General features: G+C 45.3%; 1 protein-coding gene, 1 non-coding gene and 1 pseudogene across 2 annotated transcripts; 1 reads left to right on the top strand and 2 right to left on the bottom strand.

The window, feature by feature from the left end:
* Positions 1 to 4717: 4717 nt before the first annotated feature.
* On the bottom strand, positions 4718 to 4855 carry LOC114808792. The gene has a single exon (XR_003756562.1). It is a non-coding gene; the product is annotated as a small nucleolar RNA SNORA7 (small nucleolar RNA).
* Positions 4856 to 6669: 1814 nt separating this feature from the next.
* Positions 6670 to 7806, bottom strand: ORNANAV1R3050 (vomeronasal 1 receptor ornAnaV1R3050). Its single transcript, NM_001253442.2, has one exon. The coding sequence runs from the start codon at positions 7804 to 7806 to the stop codon at positions 6670 to 6672; it is 1137 nt and encodes a 378-aa protein (NP_001240371.1).
* Positions 17754 to 18694, top strand: ORNANAV1R-PS3096 (vomeronasal 1 receptor ornAnaV1R-ps3096 pseudogene; annotated as a pseudogene).

Here is a 23319-nt window from a genome sequence, read left to right as displayed (position 1 = left end):
CCAATTATGATCTATTTTGCTCTTCTTCACAACTGAAGATGCAGTTTTTGACAATGCCTTGTCAGACATGGGGTCAATGATACTGCAATGGACACTGTGTGGTTTGAGGTTCACTTGGTCATGGTGCTGGAGCAGAGCTGGGTTTTACAATGAAATGAGTGTCCCATTGGCCTTCACAGTAATTGGACAACTGTATTTGACTCCATAGTCTGTTAAGATCTTCGAAATGCTTCAGGTCTGTAAAGCATTGCATAAACCCTGCCTCTGTAAAAAGTTATGCATTCATTTTCACTCACTCACTTAGAGTCCCTATCCCACATGAGGTTTACAGTCTGTCTGACCTGTTCATGTTTTTTTCTATGCCAGTGATTATTACAGGGCTTACAACACAGTAAGTGCATAACAAATACCATAATGATGATGTGGGCTTTTAGAAGGTTAGGAGATCAGTTTCTGGATCAGCCCAGGGCCAATTTTGCAGGCATTACCTCATCCCTCCTTTTTATCTCGAGATATTTTCTGAGAATTCCACACCTTCTTCTGCTCACATCCTCCAAAGTGCTTTTTCGTTGATGTGCAGGCTTGAAAAACAAAACTTGAACAAGGAGGATCCAATAGAGTGTGATGAAGGAAGGAGGCAAAGCAGAGTAGGGTCTGCCCATTACATTTCAAGTTATCCAGTTCCGATCTGGTCCTTCAGGAAACTGAGGGTCAGCCAGTGGGGGAGGTCAATGGAGAGAGTGAGGTGGGGAGAGGAGGACCTTTGATATCCACAAAGTATGGGGAAATGATGCAAAGGCTCACAATCCTATAACGATACTGGGATATTCATTTCAGTGACTACCGAGTTAATAATGATAATAATGTTGGTATTTGTTAAGCGCTTACTATGTGCACAGCACTGTTCTAAGCGTTGGGGTAGACACAGGGGAATTAGGTTGTCCCACATGGGGCTCACAGTCTTAATCCCCATTTTACAGATGAGGTAACTGAGGCACAGAGAAGTTAAGTGACTTGCCCACAGTCACACAGCTGACAAGTGGCAGAGTCGGGATTCGAACCCATGACCTCTGAGTCCAAAGCCCGTGCTATTTTAACTGAGCCACGCTGCTTCTCAGTTGCACGTTTGGGTCTCATAGATTTTCTATGAAAATATTTACCCATTAGTGTTCACAGTAGTAGTGATTATGACTACTGGCTTTGCCAAAGGGAAAGACCTTGGCACCATTCTTTACGTTAGCAGCATTTATTGGACACTGCCTAAAAGCCACATTTGCACCGTGGTTGCAGGGGTGAGAAGGAGGCAGGTACATTAGGGGAGGTGGAGTATGGGAGGGTGCAGGTTTAGGACAAAGACACCACTTGAACCTAAGTAGCCCCTACTGACAAACTCACAGGTCTTATAAGAGACTGGTATGAGATAGATAGGGAAATAGATGGGTGGCCATCTCCCAGATCTTCCCCGTTGAGTTTCCATTAATCAACCAACCTATCGATGGTATTTATTGAGTGCTTACTGTGTATAGAGCCCTCTATCGAGTGCTTGGGAGATTTCAGTTCCACAGAGCTGGTAGACACGTTCCCGGCCCATGAAGAGCTTATGATCTAGAGACAGAGAAAGACATTAATGGATATAAATAAATATGGATAAATATAGAAGTCTTTTAGGGCTGGTATGGCTATCAAATGCTTACATAGCACAGATACAAGTACAGAGGCAATGCAGAAGTGAGAGGGAGTAGGGGAGAAGAGAGCTTAGTTAGGAAATGTATCTTGGAGATGTGATTTTAATGAGACTTTAAAAGTCAAGAGAATGGTGGTCTGTCATATATGGAGAGGGTGGGAGTTCCAGGTCTGAAGGAGGAGGTAGGCAAGGGGTCAGTAGTGAGATAGATGAGAGTGAGGTAGAGTGAGTATATTAATGTTAGAGAAGAGAAGTGTCCAGACTGATTTGTAGTCAGAAAGTAGCCAGGTAAAGTTCGACAAGGCAAGCTGATTGAATGCTTTAAAGTTACTGTCCATCGATGAACGTATCCTATTTGAAGGGCTCTGAAATAGAATCCTGGGGAACCGACAGGAAGAAATTAGAAAAACTTTCATATGAAAACAGCTTGCAATATTATTGTGTGACAATTGAATGCAACCATTTGTAGCATTTTTGATTCAAGAACCTAGTAGCACAGATTCATCAGGGAATTTGTTGTACCTCCAGAAAATCCCCAAAGTTCTATCACCATAAATAATAGCATTTCCAGAGTACCTAAGGCACTTGGTATTTACTGGGTGTGGAGCCTTAAGGTAGGATCTTGGGAGGAGTAAATGGAGAAGAACGAGTTTCTTTCTCCAAATAGCATTTGCCTGAACCTTGACAGAGAATTGATGTGGGTGTTGGAGGGGCATACTAATACCATATTCTAGTTGGCGACTCAGGGGCCCTCACAGCTAGAAGGAGAGCCAACTATGAGGTGGTGGGCAGCATTGCCTTCTGAAAAGGGGATGTACTTTCCCCCTCCAGGGCTTCCACTAGTTTGTGAGGGAGGATACAGTTCTGGTCCTCAGGCATTCTCAAAGAGGGAACTCCACAAGTTGACACTGGACCAATAGGATCCTGGGAAAATCCTTTGGTCCAGTACCTCAAGTGCTGATGGAGGTTACCTATGGCTCAAAGCAGTTAGGAGAGAGTTTCAATGGTCAGAAGGAAAGGAGATTCCTTATCAGCCTGCTACCCTAATCAAAACTATTTTATCTAGTCAACAATTTGAAGTTAGCCTGGTCCTGGGCCCCAACATTCCTATTCTGTCCCACAGGCATGAGTTGACTCTCTGGGGAATATTATTTTGAAAGAGAATTAAATCTCTAGGAAGTTTAAGTATTCCTGGAATATGGCTGAACCACTGGAGCAGGGCCTTGTTACTCAGAGTTGAAAGGAAGAGCACCCTAAATAGCATAATGAGTTTTTAATGGTCGAAGTGACTTCTGCCATCTTCACATTGATCATTTAGAGTTACTCCTCTGCTGCCTGCAGAACTCTTTTCAGGTGACTTAAAAGAGTTGGATTGGCCCTGCTGCTCAACCAGATAAGGCAACTCTGGACTGCCAGAAGCTGTCTGGCATGGAGAGGACATGACTCCTCTCTCATCCTTGATCCTCTCTCTCTCAGTCAACCCACATATTCAATCCATCACTAAATCCTGTCGGTCCCACCTTCACAAGACTGCTAAAATCCACCCTTTCCTCTCCATCCAAAATGCTACCACGTTAACACAGTCACTCATCCTACCCTGCCTCAATTACTATATCACCCTCCTTGCTGATGTCCCAGCCTCCTGCCTCTCCCCACACCAGTCCATACTTACTCTGCTGCCTGAATCATTTTTCTACAAAACATTCAGGATGTGTCTTCCTACTCCTCAAAATATTCCAGTGGTTGCTCATTCACTGCCACATCAAACAAAAACTCTGCACCATTGGCTTGAAAGCACTCAATCACCTTGTACTCTCCTACATCACCTTGCTTCTCTCCTACTACAACCCAGCCCACACACCTCACTTCTCTAATGCTAACCTTCTCAATGTACCTCGATCTCATCTATCTTGATTTCGACCTCTTGCCCACATCCTGCTTCTGCCCTGGAAAGTCCTCCTTCCTCAAATTCGACAAGCAATTACTCTCCCCCACTCCAGAACCTTCTTGAGGGCACTTCTCCAGGTGGACTTCTCTAATTTAGCTCCTAACCCTTTCCTCTCTTCCCACTCTCTTCTGCATTACCCTGACTTGAAGTGCAGTCTGTAAGCTCGTTGTGGTCAGGGAATGAGTCTGTTGATTGTTATACTGTACTATCTCAAGTGTTTAGTACAGTGTCTGCACACTAAGCTCAATAAATCCTCCTGGACTAGGCTTCTGCTTCTCAAGAACAAATTAGTGAAGCCCTTTAGATTTCCACTCAATCTCATTCTTTTTCCATAATCTAGGACTGTTTTCCCTGCCTTCTGTTGATGTGGAAGGGTATGATGCAGGAGTGAAGCTAAATCTTCGGTTGCTCCTCCTCGGCTGCCTCCAGCAAATACTCCTACACTGAATGCCAGAGCACTTCCTGCCTGTAAGCAAAGCAAATCCCGCCCATCTAGACTGTGTCTGTCTCCCCCTTTAGACCGTGAGCTTGCTGTAGGCAGGAATGTGTCTGTTTGTTGTTCTATTGTACTCTCCCAAGCATTTGTTTCTTACTATAGTGCTTTGCACACAGTAAGCACTCAATAAATATGATTCATTGAATGAATAAATGAATGATGATTCCCCCAAAATGAGCTGCCGAAGAGGAATTTTTAAAGATGGTAATCATCCAGCCCTTCCCATAATGGCTACTATGCCACTTTTCTTCACAAATGGCCACGTGATGGTAGGTACTCTTTGGTGAAAATGCTACCAGGTTCCTTCTCTCAAAGATGGTACTGCCAATAGCTATTTCATAGGAGGACTTCTTGTTGTTGTCTTATGCTGTTGAGTTGTGTCCGACACAAAGCAATGCCATGGACACATCTCTCCCAGAATGCCCCACCTCCATCTATAATTGTTCTGGTAGTGTATCCATAGAGTTTTCTTGGTAAAAATACGGAAGCAGTTTACCAATGCCTTCTTTTGCACGGTAAATCTGAGTCTCCACCCTCAACACCCACCCACCCCCCCCATGCTGCTGCTGCCCAGGATGGGTGAGTTTAGACTTATAGCAGATTGCCTTACACTTGCTAGCCACTGCCCAAGCTAAGAATGGAATGGGTAGGCCTCTGCCTGACTCTCCTTCCCATAATTGATACTGGTAGAGTACTGGAAACTCTCCAGTAGCGACCCTGAGAGGTGCACAGGTGGGGTACTTGTGGTTTATTTGTTGGGTGTGATGTTGGGTCTCTGAGTCAAGATGTTGAGGAGCTTTTTTGAGGAAGCAGCATGACATTTTTAGACTAGGAGCATCTTTTGGACATCCCACCCCACCCTATGTAGATTTCATTTCCTTTGTCATGGTTCTATAGGCAAACTCTGCTTTATTACAAATTTGCTGCACCATTTGTCCTCCTCAGTGATTACAAGGAAATATGGATTGCCTCATTTCCAAAAGCCTCAAAATATTAGAAAATCATAATCAGCAGAGGGGGTGATTTTCAGGTTTTAGCCTTTCTCCCTTTAATATCTTGAGAGATTTTCTGAAATTGCCCCTTGCTTCAACCCCTCCCCAGAAAGCCTTCCTCAACGAAAGGCAAGCTTGAAACAAACAACTTGCAGACAAGAGGATCCAGCAGAGGGTGGTGATATAAGCAGAGATGAAAGGACAGGGACTGCTGGTAACTTGCCCAAGGTCAAAAAGCAGAAAAGGGGCAGAGGAGGGATTAGAACTCAGGACTTCCTCTGACTTCCAGGCCTGGGATCTTTCCACTAGGCAATGCTGCTTCTTTAATGGAGCATCAATCCCAGGGCAGTAGAAAGCCAAGCAAACAAAAACTTGAAAGAACATTATAGAGCTACAGGACATGATGCTTGTTTTCTAGGAGTATAGAGTGTACTGGAGACAAAGGTTCAAGGAATGGTAATTACTGAGTACCTATTGAATGCAGAGCACTGAACTAAGCACTTGAGAGAGGGCAGCCGGGGTAGGAATGATGGTCCTTGCTCTCAGGGAATGTGGGAAAGGGCTTGGGTTACTTCCCTCACTAGTTCCGCTACTAAATCCCATGCCTGATCCTTGTCTTTAGGGACATTTTATCCCTGAGCCTTTCCCCATTTCAGGACTTTGAATCCCGTTCTATCCTCCAGCCCCTAAGAGCAATATCCGAGTGCCGAGCACTGTTCTAAGCACTGGGGTAGATACAGGGTAATCAGGTGGTCCCACGTGAGGCTCACAGTTAATCACGATTTTACAGATGAGGTAACTGAGGCAGAGAGAAGTTAAGTGACTTGCCCACAATCACACAGCTGACAAGTGGCAGAGCCGGGAGTCGAACCCATGACCTCTGACTCCGAAGCCCAGGCTCTTTCCACTGAGCCACGCTGCTGCTGCTGAGCTGTAACTGGGAGTCACAGACATCGAGCATCCTGTTTCTTTCTCCCCTGCAGACTTTGAATGGTTCATTCTCATTGTCTCCCAACCCCACACTGCCCCATTTTGGATGTATTGTCTGTCCATCATATCTGATGGATCAATGATAAAGTGGTCTTTGTGAAAGGTTGTAATCTGGGGACTCAGACCATCCCCCCGCCCCCAGACTGGAATGGGTGTCTTGAGAAGAGCCTTGAATACTGAGATCAGAGGTCTCTCAAGGCTGGGAGGTCTCTCAGCGAACTCATCTCTAGGAAGCCAAGGGTCAGTGAGACTGTGACCCCATTCACAGTTCCATGTGGATCCCCCAACCTCAAGTGTCACATCTCATCATTCCTCTATATCTGGGATCCCTGGGCAGTGAGTTGAGCCCACTGGGGTGTGGGGCTCCACGTCTCTCCATATGAAGAAGCTGTGTGTCCTAGTGGATAGAGCATGGGCCTGGAAGTCAGAAGACTCTGCCACTCTTGGCTGTGTAACCATGGGCAAGTCACTTCATTTCTCCGTGCCTCAGCTACCTCATCTATAAAATGGGGATTAAGATTGTGAGCCCTATGTGGGGCAGGGACTGTGTCCAATTCAATTACCTTGTATCTACCCCAGTGCTTAGTACAATTCTGGCATATACTAAATGCTTAAAAACCCCACAGTTATTGTTCTTATTGTTATTACATCCCACCCCTTCTCCTTTTCCCTCTCTGTTGATGTCAATGTGGAACATCCATCCAGGACATATAACTTCCTTAGAAGCTGGTGTGGAATCTGAGTTGGAAATGGGAGATGTCCTTCTCCCAAACATTCTCATCCTCTGGTTACTGTGAATGATCAGAAATGGACTGATGGCTGAGAAGGTGAAGGACAGTATCTTGGAGTGAGTCACCAGGTGAGGAGATCTTTCCCTCATGTTGACTAAAATGCTCAGCATGACAGTCCCTTGTCCATAAAGGAGAACGTAGAGAGTGACCAAGGTGACTACATTCTTGGCCGCCCTGACCTCGGGCATCACCCTGGGGGAGCAACCAGATCCACTGAGGTGTTGGACCTGTGGGTGGTGTCTGTGAAGGACAAACACCATGTAGCCGCTGGCCGTGCTCATGAGCCCCACAAAAAAGAGGTCCCGCAGGGAGAAGACCACCATGTTTACCAGAGTGGTGACTGTAACTGGACTGTTGGAGGAACAATATTTAATAATAAATGTCATTTGAATATTGGTTAGGTTGGAGGGTCTCTCCAAGTATATTGGTGTAGTTACCTGTATCAGCAGACTGAGGACCCAAGAGAAGAGGCAGGAGGGAAGGATGTTTCTGGGTGATTTGGCTTTGACCTCGGCCCACCGGGAAGTGCTGGGGCTGATGGTGATGGCCTGGAAGATGCTCAGAAGGCAGGTGGTGGAGATGACAAAGCCCCGCCCCACTTGGTAGAGGTATAAGAGGATTTTACATCCAACCGAATCCAGAAAGTTCTTCAGCCCCCAAGCTGACACGGTCTCTGGGATTTCAAGAGTGAGAAGGACGATGGTATTAGCCAGTGCCAGCTGTGCGAGGATCAAATCTGAAGGGTATATCTTGTGGCTGGTAAAGACCACACGAGCACAAACCAGGTTGCAGGAAGACATTCCTCCAGAAGCCAATAATGATCTGTAGCAGAAGGAGAATGCCATAAAACATCTCGCTAACATCAGTTCTCTGGGATTCACAGCAGGAACTTTGTTAGACTTCATCCAAAGGAAGTGGTCTGCAGGATGGGGAGGTTAGAAGTTGCAGTGGCAAGACAAACAAACATTCCCACATAAACACACCACAAAACACAGAAAGACCCGTAGCTCAGGATAATAATAGTCATAATTATAATTTTGGTAGTTGTTGAGCACTAACTATGTGCCCGACACTGTGCCAAGTGCTGGGGTGGTATAAACAAATCATGCAGTATATGTGTTTGTATCTATTGGACCTGATATCAAACTGTAAAAGTGCACAAATCCCACATTTATTCCAATTGTATTCACATAACCCACCTCTTTGTCAAACTAAAGAAAGAAGGGATCCTATTCTGGACCCACAAAATATTTATCGAATATGGTGGCTGGTTGAAAACCACTGGTAATAGAACAAGAGGCCCTGGTGCTTGTCCAAGGAAAAGAACCCATCTTAGAGGATCTGGAGGTCTGAGTTCCAAACCTATACCTGCCTGCCAGTGCCAAATGTGTAGGATTCTGACTGGAGAATCAGGCATTCCACCAAAGCATTCCAAGAGTTGGACATGTATCGTGGATTATGAGAACAATAGTGAGTAGAGTTGGGCGACAAAGAGGTTCAGTGGCTCCAAAAGCTGCTGGGTCACAGAACTATAGCCCAGAATTGGCACTGTGCTGCAGTTAACAGATCCTGAATGTCAATCACCTTTCCATGCCCTTCAGTGAATCATATTGTAGGTACATGAATTGATCACTTTGTGTTTTCTGAAACTCAGCCTCAACATGTATGGGTATTGGTTTATTATTCCATTAATAATTCCCTTTACATTGTTTTCTCTGTAAATTAGGCCTATTTTTTCATAGGAGAATTTTACCACCAGTGATATAGTCTCCCTCTCCTATCATCAATACCTTACCGTGGCAGGGGAGTTTACAGATGCCAATGAAGCTTAGAGCTATTCCATTGAGAGATACTCGCACTAGGGTTACCCGTAATGGAAAGGTCTAAGCTGAAGCATTCGACAAAATTGATTCACCTCTGCTAGGCAGCGGTGATATGGGAAAGAGTCCAAGGTGGATGATCAAATGATTAAATTGTTGATCAAAGAAAATGGAAGACTCAAGTTTTTGTTGTGCAGAAGCAATGTCAAAACAGGTCTGTATTTTTACTAAGGCAACTCTAAGGATACACATACCAGAATGACTGCAGATATAGTGTGGGAAGATGAGCCCCTCAGGTCAGAAGGCACTCAGTGAGCTACTGGGGTTGAGCAGACGAAGTCTCAGAATATCATGGGTATTTATGACGTGGCCAGAATAGAGCCTTCGGGACCTTCAGTCGCTGATGTTGCTGTACAAGAAATAGGTATCCGAAGCTGTAAAGATACCCTGAATATTGGAACATGGAGTATGAACCAAGGAAAGCTGGAAATACTCAAGAATGAAATGACCCAGTTGAAGATCGACATCCTAGGAATAAGCGAACTGAAATGGACTGGTATTGAGTATTTCCATTCAAATGAGCACAGTATCTACTAATCTGCTCATGCTGAAAAAAAGAAGAAATGGTGTGGTAAATTTGACATAGAACTTGCTATGACAGTTATTGGATATAATGATGTCAATGAAATCTGTTAGATTCAGAGGAAAACAATTCAGTATAACAATACTTGATGAGAATGCCCCAACAACAGGTGCAGAGCAAGAAGTAGATTTTACAGTGAAGTCCAGAGATAAAAACTGCAAGCAAGATGTGTTGGTGATCACTGGGGATTGGAATGCAAAAGTTAGTAATGGAATGGAAATGAAGGTTGTTGGAAAATATGGCCTTGGAAATAAGAATCAAGCCGGAAACCGACTTAATGATTTCTGTGAATCAAATGACTTATTTACTGCCAATACCTTCTCATCCAGATTGGCCCCCACCAATGGCTTCAGGGTCCCAAAGAGACTGAGGCTGTGGCCCCCAGCCCCCTGCCCTCCGTTCTCTAAGGGCAGGCTGAGGAGCCACTGCAGGGGTATTGAGCCTTCCCAGACTGAGCCCCCCCTTTTCCTCTGCTCTTTCTTCCCTCCCTATTGCCCCATTCCCTCCCTCTGTCCTACCCCCCCACCCCACAGCACTTGTGCATATTTGTACATATTTATTATTCTACATATTTTATTAATTATGTGTATATATCTATAATTCTATTTATCTATTTTGATGCCACTGATGCTATCTACTTGTTGTATCTTGTTGTCTGTCTCCCCCTTCTAGACGGTGGGTCTGTTGTTGGGTAGGAATTGTCTCTATCTGTTGCTGAATTGTACTTTCCAACCACTTAGTACAGTGCTCTGCACACAGTAAGAGCTCAATAAATACGATTGAATGAACCCAGTGGACATCTTTGGAGATCAAATAACAGTGGTCACCTGCCAATTGTGAAGGGTAAAATCGGGCTGATTTGGGATGTTGGATGTGGGGGGAAGATGTTACTATGGAGAACGTGGTTGAGACGAAGGATCTTGTCCACTGAGTTTTTGAATTCCAGGGTGCACATAAAAGACACTCAATAAATACTCTGGATCGATTGCCTGTTTGCTTGATTGCTTGGAGCCTTTGGAGGTCACTTCCAACCCACCCCACATTCTGGAGCCTCTGGTCTTTGGAAGAAAAAAAAAAGCGCACGAAGAGATTTAGTAGGTTAGCAACTCAGCCCTCCCCATTATGTCTGCACTCTTCATCCCAGCTGAGACCCGAGATCCAGTCCCCTATTCAACTCTCATCTTCTCCCAGTCCAGTCATTTCAAAAAAAGTCCCAAGCTCAACACACACAGCCTGCTCTGCTGTACAACATGTATGTGCAGTCCCCTGGTCCTAAAAGAAAAGAGAAGAGAGAGAGAAGTACCTCTGTCCTACTCACCTGTTCTCCGCTCTCCTGTTGGCTGGGCAGGCAGCTTGCTGAATTCTGGCAGGATGGGGCTAAGGCAGCATTTATCCGCTGCTTTCCTCAATTCTCTCCTCCCTTAGGGAATGAATGCTGTGTGTGTGTGTATGAGTGACTTGCCGAGGATTAATCAGCTTTGACATTCGGCAGTATCTCAGCCTGGTATCAAATAACCCAAAAGTGTCCACACTAATTAGCTGTTAGTAATTGCACTGGAGTCATTCAATGGCATCAGAAGGTGAAGGAACAGGAAGCAATTTGGGGATGCAAATACAAATTAAGGAATCCATTCTTTACCTGCAGTATCACTCAATAATGTTCCCATTCTGAAGATCTGAGGTACTGATTATCTCTATGCTTTCCTTAAAATCCTGGAAACAACAACCACAAAAGAATAACTGCAACAATAACAATGATAACAAAACTAATAATAATGATGATGCCTTTTATTAATCACTGACTTTTACAAATCACTGGAACAGATACAGACTTTTCAGATTGGACACTGTCCTTGTTACACATGGAGCTCACAGTCTAAGAGGGAGGAGTGACAGGAATCTTCTCCTTTCTTAATAAATGAAGAAACTGAAGCACAGAGAGAATAAGTTTCTCTTCCTTAGTCACACAACAGGGATTGAACCTTGACTAGAATCCTGGTCCCCCAAATTCCAGTCTTGGGCTCCCCCTCTAGGTTACACTGTGTTCCCCCTCTGTGATCTAGGGGTACACTTGCTGGCAAGTTTCTTGACTGGGGAGGGAGATAAGGTTTTTCTGTGGTATTTGTTAAACCCCTGCTTTATGTTAAGCACTGTTCAGATGACAAACAGATCTACATCTCTGCCTCTGTCCTCTCCCCCTCCCTTCAGGCCCGTATCTCCTCCTGCCTCCAGGACGTCTCTACCTGGATGTCTGCCTGCCACCTAAAACTCAACATGACCAAAACTGAGCTCTTCATCTTTCCTCCCAAGCCCGGTCCTCTTCCTGACTTCTCTAATACTGTGGATGGTATGACCATCCTTCCCGTCTCTCAGGCCCGCAACCTCGGTGTCATTTTTATTGCCATTGCTCTTGTCTGTCTCCCCCGATTAGACTGTAAGCCCGTCAAACGGCAGGGACTGTCTCTATCTGTTGCCGACTTGTTCATTCCAAGCGCTTAGTACAGTGCTTTGCACATAGTAAGCGCTCAATAAATACTATTGAATGAATGAATGAATGAATCTTTGACTCGGCTCTCTCGTTTACCCCACACATCTGATCCGTTACCAAAACCTGCCGGTCTCACCTTTCTAATATCGCCAAGATCCGCCCTTTCCTCTCCACCCAAACGGCTATCTTACGGCTACAGGCTCTCGTAATATCCCGGCTAGATTACTGGGTCAGCCTTCTCTCTGATCTCCCTTCCTCCTCTCTCTCCCCACTCCAGTCTATTCTTCACTCCGCTGCCCGGCTCATCTTCCTGCAGAAACCATCTGGGCATGTCACTCCCCTTCTTAAAAACCTCCAGTAGTTGCCTATCAACCTCCACATGAAACAAAAACTTCTCACTCTAGACTTCAAGGCTCTCCATCACCTTGCCCCTTCCTACCTCTCCTCCCTTCTCCTCCCACCCCGTACTCTCCGCTCCTCTGCCGCCCACCTCCTCTCTGTCCCCCGTTCCCCCTATCCCGCTGTCGTCCCCTGGGCCACGTCCTCCCGCGGTCCTGGAATGTCCTCCCTCCTCACCTCCGCCAAACTAATTCTCTTCCCCTCTTCAAAACCCTACTTAAAGCTCACCTTCCCTAAGAGGCCTTCCCAAACTGAGCTCCCTTTTTCCCTCCACTCCCTCTACCCCCCTTCACCTCTCCGCAGCTAAACTCTCTTCTCCCCCTTTTCCCTCTGCTACTCCCCCTCTCCCGTCCCATCCCCTCAGCACTGTACTCGTCTGCTCAACTCTATATATCTTCATTACCCTATTTATTTTGTTAATGAGATGTACATCACCTTGATTCTATTTACTTGCTATTGTTTTAATGAGATGCTCTTCCCCTTGATTCTATTTATTGCCATTGTTCTTGGCCATCTGTCTCCCCCGATTAGACTGTTAGCCCATCAGAGGGCAGGGACTGTCTCTATCTGTTACCAATTTGTACATTCCAGGCACTTAGTACAGTGCTTTGCATATAGTAAGTGCTCAATAAATATTGAATGAATGAATGAATGAATGAATGAATGAACCCACGATCTTCTGATTCCCAGGCTTGTGCTTTATCCACTATGTGAAACTACTACCAATTCAGTTGGTAGACATGAGCCAATGAACCTCAGACTTCTAGGATGGGTAATTCCTATCTAGGGCTATTTAGTAGTGGTAGCAGGATTTACTGGACACCTACTGGATGCAGTGTATTGTACTAGCATGGTGTAGTGCCTAGAGCACAAGTCTGAGAATCAGAAGGCCATGGGTTCTAATTCCCACTATGCTGCTTGTCTATGTGACTGTGGTGAGTCTCATCTTTTCTCTGCGCCTCAGTTACCTCATCTGTAAAATGGGGATTGAGACTGGGAGCCCTATGTGGGACAGAAACTATGTCCAAACCAATTTTCTTGTATTCACCCCAGTGCTTAGAACAGCGTCTGGCCCAAAGTAAGCACTTAACAAATACCATGATTAATATTATCATTATTATTAATACTAAGCACTTGGGAAGTACGAAACAAAGAAGTGGAACATTCCCTGCCCACAAGGAACATCCACTTTATGGGGAGGGACAGACAGCTTCAGGATCCCTGGCTAATCTGAGACTTCTTATCAGGGACTCCATGCAGCCTAAACCAAGGAAGGCCACAGAGCAAGCTGAGACCATTTCAACCAATGAGAGGTGATGGGTATGTTGGAGGGGCTTAGGATGAAGAGGGGGGATTACTTCCTCCTATTTGTAAATTATTTTAGCATTGTCTCACCTAATGGATTGCAATCTTTTTATGGGCAGGGATCGTATCTTGAGCTTCATTTGTTCTCCCAGTTGTTAGTGCAGCATCCTCCACATTTTAGGTGCTCAGTCAATTCCACTGATTGACCGAAGAGATGGGATGGAACCTGAAGTTGTAATGTTTGGGGCTTAGCCAGTTTCCTAAAGCTTTCACAAGGTTGACCCAATGCTTCATCTGTTATTAGCAGTTAAGCTCAGTGATCCATCCATCCATTACTGGGTCACTACAGTGGTCCATCTAGTCTAATACTCTAACCCCACAAAGGCTGCAGGATATTTAAAGGAACCAATTGATGGGTACACTCTTTGATAGCTAATAAACATACTTGTTGAGGATGCTAATGGTAGTGGATATCATTTGTGGCAAGAGGAAAATGAGATAGACACCAGAAAGCACTTTCTGACCATTAGGAGGATTGAGCATTTAGAAGATGTTTCCTGGAACTGGTGGAAAAATTACTCTCATACTGCATCCGTGTTACAGATGAACTCCCCCTGGGGCTAGAGCAGTGGAGAGCAAAGGGAAATTGAATAGGAATTTATTATTAATAATGATAATAACAACAATAGTATATGCTAAGTCCTTTAACTAAGCCCCGGGGTAGATACAAGGTAATCAGGTTGGACACATCTCTGTCCCAAATGGGGCTCACAGCCTTAATCCCCTTTTTACAGGTGAGAGAATTGAGGCATATAGAAGTTGTCATTTTCCCAAGGTGACACAGCAGACAAGTGGTGGAGCCAGGGTTAGAACCCACATCCTCTGACTCCCGAGCCCGTGCTCTTGCCACTAGGCCATGTTGCTTCTCATGACAAGCTTTTTATTCCAACTGATTCTACCCATGAAAGGGATGAGTGCAAGGTGGGAAACAGAGAAAGTCAAGATGGGGGTATGAGAATGTCATAAACACAAACAAGACAACTGGTCTGTGGATGGGATCTGGGATGTGTCTGGGGTTTTAGGAAGCAGACCTGATACTTCTCTGTTTCTCTAAGGGTGTTTGCTGACAGGTAAATTGGCATCAACCAATGGGGATAAGCTCTGGGCTCGACAAATCCCTTAAATAGCAGGGAAGGGAATCTGTACATTTGCCTATACGTCCAAGTTAGAGTGTCAGAGTAGATTAATGCTCAGCAATTGACTTACTAGGACACACTCACTCTAGTCACTCCCTGAGGGAGGGGAGGGGTGAGGAAAGGTGGCTGATAAAAGGTGCCTCAGCTTGATCTGTCAGAGTCAGACTGCCCATGAGCTGCTCTCCCAACAATCCCCGGTGATGAAGACGGGTAAGTAGGATGCCGGTGTCTCTCTGCTAAGGTGATTCCAGGGTCGGGGTCTAATAAGGAGAATTCACTGGGAGTTGGGATCTATGTACTCGGAGAGGGAGAAGTTGAGTGTTGTGGATCATGGGTTTTAACAGAATGTTTTGTTTTCCAGACCAGTGGCTTGGCCAGGTATAGGTCTGGACAGGAAGGTTCGACTTATTTATCTCTTTTTTATGGTATTTGTTAAGCACTTTCAATGAGCTAGTTATTGTTCTATGAGCTGGAGTAGACACAAGATAATCAAGCTGAGCACAGTCTATATCCCACATGGAGCTCACAGCCTTAATCTCCATATTACAGATGAGGTAACTAAAGCCCAGAGAGGTTAAGTGACTTGGTCAAGGTTACACAGCAGACAAGCAGAAGAGCAGGGATTAGAACCCAGGTCCTTCTGACTTCCAGGCCCATATTTTGTCCGCTAGACCACTCTGCTTCTTTGCATTGTGTATTTGCTTCATTCCTTCAATGGGAATTAATTCTCTTCCAAAGACCCTAAAATACCTGGTCCCTTCTGAGCTTTTCTGGAAGCTTTCAACATGGATGAGGGAGATGCCACCAGAGGGAAACTGTGGAGATGGGGGCTGCGGTCAGACTGGGACCTCTAGACTGAAAGCTCACTGTGGACAGGGATTGTGTCTGTTTCTTGTTATATACTCTCCCAAGCCCTTAGTACAGTACTCTGCACACAGTAAACACTCAATTAATACATGTGACTGACTGAATCGGATTAAGGATTCCTGGGTCTCTCCCAGCTCTGATTGCCCCTGCAGTCAGAATGTAAGTTCTTTGAGGGAAAGGATTGTATCATTTGCCTCTAAAGTACGCTCTCAAGAGCTTAGTTCAGTGTTCTGCACACAGTAGGTGCTCATTCAGTACTATTAGATTGTAAACTTCTTGAGGGCAGGGATCAAGTCTGTTACCTCTTATACTCTCCCGAGTTCCTGGTACAGTGCCTCTCAGTAGCTGCTCACTCAATTCTAATGATTAACTGATAGGAGTGTGGAGTCAGAGAGGCCATTCCAGGCTCTGTCACTGATGGGCGGTAGAGGCCTATGTGAGCTTCCAGTCTCAAGAGGAACTGCAACATATCAGGTGCCTGACATTAGCAATTCTTTGGCTACTGGCTTGAGGCCTAGAGGTGTAAACTTGCTCCTAATAATAATGATAATAATAATTATGGTATTGGTTAAGTATGGAGAAGCAGCGTGGCTCAGTGGAAAGAGCACGGGCTTTGGAGTCAGAGGTCATGGGTTCAAATCCCGGCTCTGCCACTTGTCAGCTGTGTGACTGTGGGCAAATCACTTAACTTCTCTGGGCCTCAGTTACCTCATCTGTAAAATGGGGATTAAGACTGTGAGCCCCATGAGGGACAACCTGATTCCCCTATGTCTACCCCAGCGCTTAGAACAGTGCTCTGCACATAGTAAGAGCTTTACAAATACCAACATTATTATTATTAAGTGCTTACTATGTGCCAAGCACTGATCTAAGCACTGAGGTAGATACAGGGTAATCAGGTTGTCCCATGTGGGACTCACAGTCTTAATCCCCATTTCACAGACGAGGTAACTGAGGCACAGAGAAGTGAAGTGACTTGTCCAAGGTCACACAGCATACAAGTGGCAGAGCCAGAATTAGAACCTAGGTCCTCTGATTCCCAAGACTGTGCTCTTTCCACTGAGCCACAATGATTCTGGAAGAGATTGCTCATTTTTCCACTACCTCATTTCCTCAGAAATATTCTGAGAGCAGTGTTCTTTTAGTGTGAATGATAATTCCTGTCTGTTCTCCCATCATTTCAACCCTCCCTGCTTTCATTTATACATTGGCAGAAAATAAATGCTCAAAGGGGGTTAAGAAACATTATTGGAAAAGCAGTTCATATCGTATTCCTGGAGAGAATGTTATGGCTGTTAGGCGGTTCATTCTTCCAACATGTCAACTTTCTCAGTGTTTACCAAAACATTGTTACCTGTCACTCAGAATCTTGGACTGGATAGACCAGTGGTGGGGTTTATTAGCTCCCATTCAGTTTTCCTCCTTCCATCTTTCCTCGCCCATTTCCTACTGAAAGCCATGCGGACTTCATCCTTCTAATGCCAACCAACTCATTCTACATCAATCTTATCTCCGTTGCCAACGACCCCTTGTCGATGCCCTCCAACTCCCTTCCCCTTCACTTATGACAGTCTACAACTTCCCAGTTTCAAAGCCTTATTGTCACACCTCCCCCAAGAGGCCTTCCCCAGTTAAGCCCTTATTTCCCCAACTCTTCCTTTCTCCTGAATACTGTAAGCACTTACTTCTGAACCGTTTAAGCACTTGATGTTCACCCCACTCTTAGCCCAGCAATTAGGTACAAATCTGTAATTTATTTGAATTTCCATCTCTCCTGCTAGACTGTAAGGTGATTAAGGGCAGTCAAAGTGCTAAACACTTGTATTTTCCAGGTTCTCAGTAGAACACTCTACCCACAGTAAGTGCTCAATAAATACACCTTATTGATTGGTCTGACTGAGTAGGGAAATCCTTGTTTCCTGATTTTTGGATGGTACCCATTAATCTTCTTTAAAAACGTGCTAAACCTGCCAACTATTTTGCTTCAGGAATATGGGTCCTGATAGTTATCATATGTCCAAACGAATCTCTCTCCCTTGTCTATTTTTCCTTCTCTCCAGGCTGTTCTGCAAATGGCTTCTGCTCATCCTGACTGAGATTTCAGAGAATAGATACCAGAAAAGTCTAGTTTGTGATGCTGATTCTGTTAGAGATGGGCATTGGAGCCTCAGGAAATGTGTTTCTCCTCCTGGTATCTGTCTGTATGGTTTCCACCAATCAAATGTCCATTTCCTCAAAACTGATCCTCACCCACCTAGCTTTGGCCAACACCTTGATGCTCTTCACCAGGGGAATCCCCAAGACCATGTCAGCTTGGGGGTAGAGAAATTTCTTGGATGCTGTAGGGTGTAAAATCATCTTTTATTTTCACCAAGTGGCTCGTGCTCTCTCCCTCTGCACCACCTGCCTCCTGAGCATCTTCCAGGCTGTCACCATCAGCCCTGATACCTACCGGTGGGCAGGAGTCAAATCCAAACTGCCCGAGTGCATTATTTCCTCCTGCCTCCTCTCCTAGGTCCTCAATCTGCTGATAGATGTCACTACACTCATATATATTTCAGGCCCACTGAACAGCACCAGAAATACAGTACTTCTGAATTACTGTTCTTCTGTCAGTGACACTGCAGGAATCACCTTGGTCAATGCAATTGTGCTTTCTCTGCGGGATCTCTTCTTCGTGGGAATCATGAGTGTGGCCAGCAGCTACATGGTGTTTGTCCTGCATAGACACCACCGGCAGGTCCACCACCTCCATGGGTCAGGATGCTCCCCCAAGGAGATGCTCAAGGTCAGAGCGTCCAAGAGGGTCATCACCCTCGTCACCCTCTGTATCCTCCTCTATGGGAAAGATGCAGTCATGCTAAGCAGTTTGCTCAAGGGGAGAGAAATTCTCCCGAGTTGGTCAGCAGTCACTTGGTTTTGACATTCACCTTCTCAGCCTTCAGCCCGTTCCTATTGATTCACAGTAACCAGAGGATGAGAATGTTCCGAAAGAGGAAATCACCCATTTCCAATGCCGATGGCATCCCAAGTCCCAGAGTTAACATGTTCTCCCCTCCTGTTACTCCACAATAAACTCCAGGTGGGAGGTGACAAGGATCAGGGGAAGCGAACAGACCAGAGATTCCCCAGAGGCATCTGTCTGTGTCCTTCACTGTCCATTCCCATATACATTGATCTCTGAACTTCTCTGGAATCATAACGGCTTCGAAGTGCTCACCATTCATTCATTCAATAGTATTTATTGAGCACTTACTATGTGCGGAGCACTGTACTAAGCCCTTGGAATGTACAATTCAGCAACAGATAGAGACAATCCCTGCCCAGTGACAGGCTTACAGTAGTCACTCCACTACTTCCCTCCTCCATCTTTTCCTCCTTTCTCCAGGTTCCTGTAAATCTTTTCTAAATGGCCGGCTCCTTGGAGTGTATAAGGATTTGTGCCTGCTGTGGGACCTTAGACAAGTCACTTCATGTCTCTGTGCCTCAGTTACCTCATCTTTAATTTAGGGATTGAGATTGTGAGTCCCACATGGGACAGAGACCGTGTCCAACCCAATTTGTTTGCATCCATCCCAGCACTTAGCACAGTGCCTGGTACATAGTAAGCACTTAACAAATGCCATTATCATTATTATTATTATTATTTGGGAGATCAGCATGCAGGGCAGGAAAAGAAGCATCTTCTGGTATTGCCAACTTGGGTGTTGCCTTCACTGGTCCTCGGTTGCCCCAAACAGACATGGAGGAACCAGGATTTGCCCTGCATCCCAGTAGTTCCATTGCCCTTCTGGAATAAAACTTGGACTGTAAAATCCCTATATCCCCGTTAGACTGTAAAGGTTGTCAAGCGAAAATATCACATCTTCCAACTTTACTGTCCTTTCCTAAGTGCATAGTACAATTCTCTCTGCATACTGCGTGAGCTTAATCATTACTTTTCGATTGTAAGCTTCTTGAAGGCAGGTATCAGTTCTTCTAATTCCACTGGATTCTCCCAAGCCCTTAGTACAAGGCTGTATACATAATAGGTATATACTATATACAATTATTATTACTACTAGGACACACATTCACGTTTGCAATAAGTATTATTGAGCCTTTCCAGTAGAGAAGGAATCAATCTACTCTTATGGAGAGCTGTGCTAAGCTCTTAGGAGAGTACAATAGACTAGAATTGATAATGTTCCCTGCCCATGAGTTTACAGTCCAGAGAGGAGTGATAAGGCAGACAGTGTGAACTGCAGGATCTTTTGTTAAGAGGTGAACACTTTTCTTGAGCTGTGAACCATATTTCTGACTTGATAACCTTTCTCTGAAGTGTGGTTCCTTCTAAGAAGACATCATTTCACAGACCATCAACACTTCAGGGATGTGGTTCCTCCTCATGATTTTTCAATCTCTCAGCTGTGTGGTCCCGTTTATGATGACCAACTCATAAGCAGTAGTAATACTTGTAGTAATTGTCCTAGTCGTAATAGTATTTTGTGAGTGCTTATTATGTGCAGAGTACTGTAAGTAGCACTGGGAGAGAATACACACGTGAGAATTAGACAAGGTCCCTGTCCCTCGGGGGGCTTACAATCTAAGGGGTAAGTGGGAAGAAGGGAATTGAGATAGATGCATCAGAAGGGATGAAACATTAAAACGAGATAAGCAAATGTGCAAAATAGGCTCAGAATCTTGCTGTGGATGGAGTATTCGAGAGCACACGAGAGCAGCTTTTATCCTGGCCCTGGTGCACATGGCACATGCTGGGAAAAGGGCCTGTCGGTGGCAGGAGGGAAGGCAGAGGGGTTTTTAAGGTATTTAGTAAGCATTTACTCTTTGCAAGGCTTTGTACCAGGCATTGTGGTAGACACAAGCTAATCATGTTGGTTACAGTTTATGTCCCACTTGGGGCTTACAGTCTTAATCCCTATTTCATAGATGACATAATGGGAACGGAGAGGCTAAGTGACTTTTCCAAGATCACACAGCAGGCAAGGAGCAGAGCTGGGATTAAAGCCTGGGTCCTCTGACTCCTAGGCCCATGCTTTTTTCACTAGGCCACACTGCTTCTTCACGGTTACAATGGTGCATTTCCCGACAGCACTGGAGGTGTCTAAATATGTAGGGGAGCAGTTTTATCCCTGCTGGGAGCAGGGATCCTTGTTGGAAGGGAGGGATGGAAGCTGCCATCACTCAGAGACGTTGTCTCTCCTCAGAAGACTTCAGCTCATGAGCTGTCAAACACTCAGAAGTGGGATCCCTCCTCCTATAATATCATTTTATGAACTGTCAATCACCCAGATGTGTGGCACTCACTCAAGGAGTAACTCTGTCACCCTACTATCAGCTGAACCTCAGTCAATTCAAAGGGAGGAACTGGGCAAAATCGGTCAGAAGAAAGGTTAAGTTGCCCGGCAGACAGAAAGTGGAGGTCTCTTCTGCTTGGCCCTGACTTCGGAACAGACCTAAGCTAGGGCCCTAGCTTGCTGCTCTCATTCTGAATGGAGACAGCCACAAGGAGGGAAAGCTAAGTGAGGAGTGGGAAATCCCTAGATCAAATTGAGGACCTCATAAAGGACTGACCGTGTTTAGTCCAGGATTTGAGGTTTCAAATTTGTTTGCTGTTGTTTTTTAATGGTATTTGCTATATGCCAGGTACTGTACTATATGCTGGAGTAGATACAAGATAATCAGGTTGAACATACAGTTCATGTCCCACATTTAGCCCATAGTCTTAGTCCCCATGTTTCAGATGAGGAAATTGAGGTAGAGAGAAAGTGAATGGCTTGCCCAAGTCACCCAGCAGACAAGTGGCAGAGACAGGAATTGGACTCCAGGCCTTCTGACTCCCAAGCTCATGCTCTATCCACTAGACCATGCTGATTCTCATTTTGCTATTGTTTACTACTCTTTCTCACCCTTATTGTTTCTGTGAATAAAGTTCATCCTCCATGGCAAAGGAGACCAAAGTTTCTGATTTGATATTTTTGTCCCAATAGCAAATTTAGGAATATTTCTTTCTTCTACAAAAAGGGGAGGCTGTGAATTATATCATTAGTGAACCCAGCATGTCTCAGTGGAAAGAACATGGGCTTGAGAGTCAGAGGTCATGGGTTCTAATCCCTGCTCTGTCACTTGTCAGCTGTGTGACTGTGGGCAAGTCACTTAACTTCTCTGTGCCTCAGTTTCCTCATCTAAAAATGGGGATTAAGACTGTGAGCCCCACGTGGGAAACCTGATGACTTTGTATCTACCTGTGCCAAGGTGGACTTGGGCACAGGCTACCCAAAGGTCAAAATGCCATCAGTGACGTAACCTCTCTGGCCAGAGGAGGCGGGACGGGAAGATAAGTGTCCCTCACCTCCGTGCCCACCCAATACGGTATGGAAGGGAAGGGAGCGGAAGGGGGCGGAGATTGAACAGGAAGGAAGTGGGGACCACCCGAACCAAAGGTAATAAATACCTGTTGCCTCTGGTGCTCGGGTCTCTCTGGGAAGATCACAGCGGTAGCCACAGCCACCCACGTGTCTTTCCCTATCCCGAGCACCAGACGCCATTCTGCCACCAGGAACAACGCACAGAGACAGGGGTCGCGGGACGGGTGAGTGTAACGTATAACTGGGTTAAATGCATAAGTGGGTAATGTATGAGTGTAACGCATATGTGAGCTTAGTGCATAAGCGGGCAATGTATAAGTGAGTATAATGCACATGTGAGTTTAGTGCGTAAGTGGGTAGCGTACAAGCGAGTGTAACGCGCAAGTGAGTTTAACTTACGAGTGAGTGTAACGCATAAGTAAATCTAAGGCCTAAATGGGTTCGGCGCATAAGTAGATAGAACGCTTAAGTGGATTCCTCCCAAGTGGGTGAGCACATGGTGGGAACTAGCCGCCTCACCACGTTGTGAGTAAACCATTAACGAGCTCTGTGTGGGCGGGCCCTGGTGTCCGCCCACACTCGAGTAACATACTAGTGTATTCCTCCCATCAGGGAAGCTTTAACACCAAATTCCTCCCAAAGGGGAAGCTTTAACACCATATTTCTCCCAAAAGGGAAGGCCGATTGTCGCGTCTAAATAATTAATTCAATCTGCCCCGCGGAATAAATTCTATACAAAACTCAGGTTTTCCATCCCCATCCTCTCTCTCTCTCTCTCTCTCCGCGCCGATTGCGAAAGAACCTGTCCCCGGCGACGGGTGACACTACCCCAGTGCTTAGAAGAGTGCTTGGCACAAAGTAAGAAGCACTTTAAATACCATTATTATTATTATTATGAGGGAGAGTTATTTTGGGGCACGAGGAGGTGGTATCGGTTGTCTTCCCCCACAGACATGTGGATCCAGAGGGTTCAGGACTAGGCCCACAACCCTAAAAATTTCCTGTATCTCTTGTAGTGTCTTGCCCCCTTTCTACATTGGAAACCCATCTTTTTATGGTATTTTAAGGTATTTCTTAAGCGCTTACTATTTGCCAGGCACTGTACTCTACACTGAGGTAGATATGAAATGATCAGGTTAAACACATTTCCTGTCCCCCACAGAGCTCACAGTCTTAAACTCCATTTCACAGATGAGGTAACTGAGGCCTAAAGAAGTCAGGTGACTTGCCCCAGGTCACACAGCAAATGAAAGGTGGAGCCAGGATTACAACCCAGGTTCTCTGACTCCCAGTCTCGTGCTTTTTCCACTAGAACATGCTGCTTCTCTTTAT

Source organism: Ornithorhynchus anatinus, unplaced genomic scaffold (genome assembly GCF_004115215.2).
Source record: "Ornithorhynchus anatinus isolate Pmale09 unplaced genomic scaffold, mOrnAna1.pri.v4 scaffold_224_arrow_ctg1, whole genome shotgun sequence".
Lineage (NCBI taxonomy): Eukaryota > Metazoa > Chordata > Mammalia > Monotremata > Ornithorhynchidae > Ornithorhynchus > Ornithorhynchus anatinus.
This window is presented reverse-complemented; position numbering and strand designations above follow the sequence as displayed.